This window comes from Mercurialis annua, linkage group LG6, assembly GCF_937616625.2.
Source record: "Mercurialis annua linkage group LG6, ddMerAnnu1.2, whole genome shotgun sequence".
Classification (NCBI taxonomy): Eukaryota; Viridiplantae; Streptophyta; class Magnoliopsida; order Malpighiales; family Euphorbiaceae; genus Mercurialis; species Mercurialis annua.
Genome location: NC_065575.1, coordinates 36,786,523 through 36,794,869, shown reverse-complemented (window position 1 = coordinate 36,794,869; position 8,347 = coordinate 36,786,523). Strand labels below are relative to the sequence as shown.

The 8,347-nt window shown below is 32.6% G+C and overlaps 1 protein-coding gene across 1 annotated transcript; it reads right to left on the bottom strand.

Annotated features, from left to right (window-relative positions):
* Positions 1-5,445: 5,445 nt before the first annotated feature.
* Positions 5,446-8,017, bottom strand: LOC126653448 (transcription factor bHLH57). The gene is made up of 4 exons (XM_050347344.2): positions 7,583-8,017; positions 6,673-7,293; positions 6,140-6,532; positions 5,446-5,923 (listed from the first exon to the last, which is right to left on the bottom strand). The coding sequence occupies exons 1-4, from the start codon at positions 7,613-7,615 to the stop codon at positions 5,837-5,839; spliced, it is 1,134 nt and encodes a 377-aa protein (XP_050203301.1). The 5' UTR covers positions 7,616-8,017; the 3' UTR covers positions 5,446-5,836.
* Between the last annotated feature and the right edge of the window lie 330 nt (positions 8,018-8,347).

Here is an 8,347-nt window from a genome sequence, read left to right as displayed (position 1 = left end):
TATAATTCTTTTATTAAACCTAAGGGTTCTACTATCAAGTCACATACTCGATGACCTTAGAAAGAATTAACCATTCAAGTATTTTAATCATTAATATAAAATGATAAAAACTGCCAATCAATAAATAATAAAATGATAAAGTCAAAACATGGTCAAATATGATTAACCTAGTGCATATCACTAAATGGAAGGAGTATTTTTTAAATCATCATCAATAATCATTCTATACAATACAAGAATTAATTACAAATTTATATTTTTAAAATTTAGTTACAATTCTAACACGATAGTCACCTTTTCAAAATATAAAAAGTTAATTCAAAAAAAAATCACGAACTTTACACGTTTTCTCATTTTAATCACGCATCATTAATTTTCTCATTTTCATGCACGAACTAGGACTTCTTTTTAAATTCATGTACGATAATGAGGTGACACTCATTTATTTATGTAAAATGATCTCCATCTTAATAAATATGTCTTTGTCTTCGATCATGCATGATGTTCGGCGAGCAGGACATGAAAACCACATATCAAATTCGTTTTAAATGCAATAATTCAAACTGAGAAGTACAATCAGACTTCAACCAAATCAAACTCAGAAAAAAACTTGACACGACCAAGACATGAGTTTGAACACTTTTACAACATTAGTCACCTATAAAAGGCAAATTAAATTATTGAAAAGAGATTAACCATTCTTAGATAAGACATAAACCCTAGCTTATCGATATCTATTGGTTTAGCATAGTTTTTACTCATAAATGGAAGATTCATCAATAAGATTATTGTCGGAGACGAGGAATGAAGACGACAATTTATATCGAGAGATTATACTTGTTTATTTTCTTTTTACCATGTTTCTCTATTCAATCCTTGTTGTTGTTTCTTGGATTATTAGTAACTAAAACCTTAATTGGAGGTTAATGACTTGAATTCTGCGTCTTTTTATTATATTAAATTATAGGTTTTTGTATCAACTGTTTGTTGATTATTAATTTTAACGCTTAGTTTATTTTGGCCATTTAAATATTTGTCATGTGTTTTGATTATATGTTGAGAAAGTTTAAATGAAACAGACTATGATTATCAACAACCTAAGTAAATTAATGAATAGGTGCACTTTGTTGGATTAAATAATTAGCTTAATAATTACGCGAAAGTGAGTTATTTAATTATTAGTTGATTAAATTGACTTTTCGCTAGTTAATGACTCGAAAAAGTGTAATTGGTGCATTCGAATAGTTCGAACTGCAATAAAATAATTGTTTTGATTAAAATATAGATATATCTAAATACGACCATAAATAAAAAGTGCAATTACACCTTTAAATTTTATAAAAAGATGTTTATATAATTTGGTGCAACACTACAACTCGACTTTTGAAACTGCTATAAACTTAATGCAAATCAGCCTTTAAACTATATTTTTGCCGGGAAATAATTTATTTACCCCAATTTTATAAAGGGTCGGATTGAACGGGAAAGAGTTTAGAAATGTGAATATTCGTTTACCAAAAAATAAAAGGTTTATTTACACCCCCTGTATTATTTTTAATTAAAGTTGGAGTACCCAAATAAAACAAAACAGTTTATTATTCCAAATTCTGAATCAAAGGTCCTTTTGGATCCATCATTATCGAGGTTGTTGTCCCCAAAGATGCTAGCTACTGCTCTACATTGCTTTACCCTAGGATACACTAAATAATTGAATTTTCATTTCAGCAACAGTTTATTTTACTCATTTTCACTATGAAAGAATGTTGATATGTGTTTATATACAGCCTGAACATTTTTTTAAATATGGCTTAATCGTATAACATGAATTTTTAATATTGGCAATTTCAGATATAAACTTTTATATTTTTGCAATTAAAACACCGGTTGGATTTCCGATTATAAAATGCTTATATGGACATCAGAGCATTGCCATGTGGGAACGGTTATCGCCACCTAATAAATACACCGTTTGGACTTAATTACACGAAAAATCACCAACTTTAGCGTTTTTGCATATTTAACATGAATTTTTAATTTTGGCAATATCAAACATAAACTTTTATATGTTTACAATTTAAGATACCAATTGTTTTTTTATATTTTATTTATTTATGTTTTTGTAAACTTTTTTCTTTATAGGAATTATGTTTAATTATTCTATATTAATTTTTGAGAGAAAAATAATTTAAGAGCACCACTCCTTCACATGTTAACCATGACATTTCTCTACACAACACGGAATTAATGAGGATTAAGTTCCTTAATTTAATATTAATAAGAGAAGTTAAAACATGGCTTAAATGCACCAAAAATCACCAACTTTCGCGTGTTTTTTGTATTTAACATAATCTTTTAATTTTGGCAAATTTAACATGAACTTTGCAATTTTTTGCAATTAAGACCACATGTGTTTTTCTTTGAAAAATAGTGTTATTTTACGTCCAAAACGGCGTTGTTTTAATGTAAAACGGTGCCGTTTTAAATCCAAAATGGTACCGGTATCTTTAATTGCAAAATTTTGGAAGTTCATGTACTTTTTTTGCCAAAATTAAAAGATTATGTTAAATACTAAAAACACACGAAAGTTGGTGAATGTTGGTGCATTTAAGCCTTAAAACATCTAGTTTGAAAAAAGTTAGAGCTATTTATAACACAAAACAAGTACATAAAAGTATATGTGCTCTCCATCCAAAATATTAGAATCATTTTTTACTTTTTTCATTATTTAAATAACAATTCATATGTTTTTAAAATATTTACTGCCTCCGTCCCAAAATAATAGTCAATTTTTTTTCACACAGTTTAAAAAACACAATTAATGCTCTAAATTTTTATAATTTTATCTTTCATTTTTCTTATCATACCCTTATTAAATATTGTCTAATTTACTTTTTGGGCTAATGGCATTAAATGATAAATTTTAAGGGTAATATGAATTTAAAAACCGAACCGGTGGCTGAACCGGTTCAACCGGTTTGATACATTTAAAAAAATTTGAAAAAAATCAACTTCACCGGTTTTTTACCGGTCCAATCCGGTTCAACATCCGGTTTTTTACCGTTCAATCCGGTCTAACCCGGTTCAATCCGGTACAACCCGGTACAACCAAAAAATCCGTTCTATTCGTTCATATTACATGAATTGACCATCTTTCACATTATAGAAATATTTACTTTTTTATGCATCAAAAAATTTATTAATGTTTTTTACACAATAATATTTATTATTTTTAAGCAATTACAAGTGTAAAATTATAAAAATAAATATTTAAAATAATTTATGATAACCTCATTTAAAATAAGACGTTTGAACAATTATGTTCATAGCATTATTCACAGCGCGTCTTGCGAAACAAATATAAAATTGCACAACAATTTTAACATAATAAGAATCAATTTTTTAATTTTATAACTTACTCAAAACGGTGCGTTTATTGGATGGGAAAGACCGTTCAACTTAAAGTCGAAAATTCAACCAGTATTTTAATTGCATAAATATGAAAGCTCGTGTTAATATGCAAAACACATTAAAATTGGTGATTTTTTTGTGAAATTAAGCCAAAAACGGTGCGTTTATTATTAGGTGGCGACAATTTTTCCCACATGGCATGCTCTGATGTCCATATAAGCAGATTGCACTCGGAAATTCAACCGTTGTTTTAGTTGCAAAAATATGAAAGTTTATGTCTGCAATTGCTAAAATTAAAAATTTATATTAAATATGCAAAACACGTTAAATTTGATGATTTTTCGTAAAATTAAACCTAAAATTTATTAATATATATTTAAATTGATGTGAATAGTAGGAATGATAAACAAAAGGCAAAACCCATACGCAAACCCCTCTACTTTATCGGTTTTGTTCGAGAGGCCCTTACACCAAAGTTTGTCACGTTCGAGTCCCTATACTTGTCAAAATCCCAATTATAACACCCTTACATGGATGGAAAATGGCAAGTGTAATTAACTCTCGTCATGTGAGAGTGTGAAAAGAAATTGGTATGGTCTTTTAAACTTTTAGTCCCCATAAAATACACATAAAATTAAATGACCTCAAATGAATTTTCTCCTTTTTTCTCCAAGATTTCTCCAAAACCAGTGGATTTAACAAAAAGCCAATCATTCGAAATCAACCAAAACCCAGAAACAAAAACATCAAAATTAAGCAAAAGGACGAAAACTTTCAACTAATAAAAAGCAATTTATGCCCATGTTTCTAGCTGTTCTTCTGATTTGCCGCTTTAGGAATTCATCCCTTTGTTTCTTTTGTTTTCATCTTTTTGCTGGTAAGAGCAATAAATAAATCACCCACAAATAAACAATCTAACAAAATTAAAACTAATCAAATGCAGATAAAATTAATCAATGCCCAGAAACAAAAACGTTAAAGGATCTGAAAAAACAACAAAACCAAAGCTATGAGAAAGACCTGTGTGGTTGGTGAGTGTATCTTTGGTTGTGTCTAAGCTACGAGATTACAAAGACGAACTTAGTTGCTGTTGGACATTTCCTATCCCGCTGCCGTTGCCTTTAGAAAAACGCCGCCGCCACCGTTGCCTCCAGAAAATGCCGCCGCTGCTGTTGCTACAAATGAGAAAATGATGTGATCTGTTGTTTTTCTAATCAAAGGAAATATTAGATGAAAAAAATTCAATTTAGATCAACTACGATTTGGTTGATATTTGAGAAAAAAATAAACTTTAAAAGCTAGGTTGGATAATTAGTTTCTTTAGATCAGGTTTAATTAAGTTATGAAAGGGAAAATGGGTCTTGTTAATCGGCCATTTGAAATAGATTTTGATTGTTTTCTGGAAAAAGATGGAACTTTTAGCTTCAATGTTACAGAAGTATGCCCAATTGGTTTTTGAAGAAGATGATGGAGAAATACTAATTTTGTCATCAAAGTTATTGTATTTTACCATTTTTTATGAAATTATAATTTTATATAAAATAAGCCTTTAAGTGGTGATGCCACATGGGCATTAATAAATAGGAGGAAATGACATGTCATCTTTTTCCGTTATTTAACGGAGAGTGAATTACAGTTGCCATTTTCCATCCATGTAAGGGTGTCATAATCGGGATTTTGACAAGTACAGGGATTCGAACGTGACAAACTTTGGTGTAAGGGCCTCTCAAACAAAATCGATAAAGTAGAGGGGCCTCCGCATGGGTTTTGCCTAAACAAAACAATAAAAGAAAAAGGAGATTGGTATGTTTCTGAGGAAAGGTTGGTGATGCTGGTGTATAGAACATGGGGATGTGTGCTATAATAGCTGCTGTTTCTGCTTTTTCTCTGACCCTTCCTATGCACAGACTTGGGAACGTGCCTCACCTTTTTCCTTTGACCTTCCTCCATCCCCACTGCTACCTGTCACCTTTTCTTTGCGTGGCCTTGGTAACTCCAAAGCCCTTAATTCAAATAATTCACAGTTAATCTCATTGATTATTGGTAAATTTTCTTGATTTGTTATTTATAATCAGACCCCATAATTGGAATCCAGCCGAAGTTGAAAAGGAGAGTACACAAGACAAATATAAAAAAAAAAATGACATGAAACATCAAAATCCACACACATTATGGATTTCCTAAAGTCAATACAAAAGGAGGAGCATCAAATTTCTTTTGGGTCATCATATTTTCATAATACTCCCCAAATTTTACACCTTTTTAGTGCTGGACCACCCTCAATTTCCATCCCCAGATTGCAAATTTAGTCTCTAATCTTTACCTAAAAGGGTGCAATTAAACAGTGTAGGGAGCATCATTTTATAGAGTCAGCTACTGTCTTTTTTTGTGGCTGGTTGAATTTGGCTACTGTTTTTTATAGACCTGATCAGCTGGTGCTGTTGATAATGCTGAATATTTGATTAACTGTTGCTGCTACCTCATCTGCTGATCCCAGTTTACAATCTTCCTCTATCTGCCATTACAATATCATAAACAAAATCTCATTAGTCATTAATTAGAGTTTGAATAGGTAACACAAACACTTCACTCGATCAACATTTCCTGTTTCAGAAACGCGTCGGACACTTAAAATAACGCCATTTTTATATCAAAGTGTCATGTGTTCGTGTCGGTGCTACATAGGAGTTTGATAGCTACGAAATTAAACAGTGAGAGAATTAGCAATTACCTTAAGATTGAATGAATATAGAACAGTAGTTTCCGATGAAGTTATGTTAAGGTGCAAAACTGTAAGTCTAAGTTCCTCTAATGCAACGATAGCTCTTAGTAACTGGCCTGGTTTTCTTTGACATTGTATCTTCAAATTTACATGGTTGTGTACTGCAGTCACTTCTATTTCACCCACATCTGACTTTTTCTTCACTTTCGATTCCTCTTCGCAAGTATTACTGCCGTTAAACTCCGGTTGATCTAACGTAAACAACCTGTTCGATGAAACGCCAACGGATGCTTCGGTTTCTTCTGCGTTTCTTGTTCTCTTTTGCGATTCGAGAGACTGTAGAAGTTGCTCTAGTTCCTTCACAAAGTCTATTGCACCTCCGATAATCGACGCTTGGTCACCCTTTTAACACAAACATAAAAGGAATTAGGAACGATTTTAGCAGAATACTGCCCACGTTTATACCATTTGAGCTATAACTCGTTGCTAACAAATGAACTAAAGGGAGCGACTTTGAACAATGTAAGGGAGTCTAAACATACCCTTTGAACGTAGGAGGGCGGCATGAGAGAGCGGAGCGAATTAAGGTGGTCGTTCATTTGGCGACGCCGGTTACGTTCAACGGCAATGTGGGTCATCCGCTGGCTCTCAACTTCTTCCTTGTTCTTCGTCGGCCGGGTTCGTTTCCGTTTTCGTCTTTCTCTAGGGACTACTACAGGAGATGCTTTAGAGAAATGGGCATCGCCAAGCATGGCCTGCTGGAGTGTCCAAGGAAATGAACTAGGCTCCGAGGTTATCCCTTCGAGACAAGAACTCGAATGTGGGTTGTGAAAGTCTAGACTTTCAGATTTAACCGGTGAGTGCAAGTCATGAGTTACACAGCTTTCATGCTCTAACAACGGTGCAGCTTGTGCTTGAGCTTGTTGGGTTTCTGCTTCAGCTAAGCAAGAGTTCATCGTCTTCCATGGGAGCTGCTGTTTTTTGAGATGTTGGAGCCTTAAAAGTGTCTGAAAGTTGGGTTCTTTGATGTGAAAAAATGGTGGGTATTCCACAGTTTGAAGCATTTGAAGAAAAGGGATATTATCTTCTACACTTGGCATTAAAAACTGATCAGTTTCTTCAACTTCAAATCCTCCTCCTACATCCAGAGGCTCACCTAAGAACTGCAAGAAAAAGATAGTGAAAAGGTAAGAAAAACAGTACTCTCCAGTGGAATTAAATACCAAGAACTAAAGAGGAATAAGAATGGAATGTTGAAGAGGATAAAACAGTGAGGCAGACGCTATCAATTCTTGAAAAACAACAACAAAAGCATTGAATGCAAGAGCATTTTAGAGAAGTAAACATAAATGCAAGTCCCAGATTATAATTTTCTTGATTCTAGTAAAGGAATTAAAGAACAGAGAGAAGAAAAAGTACTAAAAAAATGAGGAAATAAATAAATACACATACACAAGAATCAATGGGGCCTTGAAGACTCTCCATTACAGGCAGTATTTCCAACCAAAAAAGCTTTAAATTCTCAATCTTTTTGCTTCTCTCTCTCAGTTACCAAACATTCTATTAACTAGTAATAAATGTAACACACCAACAGCAATATATAGAGAGCCCCAGAAGAAGATAGCTAGACCCCATGATGGCAAATACAAAGCGGCATAAATATATAATAGTATGTAGAATAATATTAAATGCTGGTGCAGAACTGAAATGGAGCCCAAGAGAGGACAGGAGGAGGAGGAGCAAGATGAAATGAAGAGGGTAAATAAGTTTTAGAGAGAGAAAGGTGGTGGTCTGGTTTATAAGGTCCCAAAAAGTATTATTAGCGGTGGCAGTTTTGTCCGGCAGCGTAGACATACAGATGTGGGGACTCTTTTTTTTTTCATTTTTACTTCTCTCTCTACATTAAGTACATGCATAACTATGGAAAAATAATACAGTAATATTAGAAAAGCAAGCTTTGGAAAGTCCTCCTATGGATTGTGGTAACCAGTCTGATGATGGGTCTTTTCCCAATCATCTACTACACTCTCTCTATTTCTACTTCTTATTGAGGGGATAAATAATTGTCAAATATGGGGACTAACTAAAATCAATACTTCCTCCATTCTTAAATAGTTGCCGCTTCAGAAAAATTTTAGAGATTTTTTTGTTTTATAATATTTGTCATTTTAAAATATTAAAAAAATATTTATTACTACTATTTTTTCACATATATCC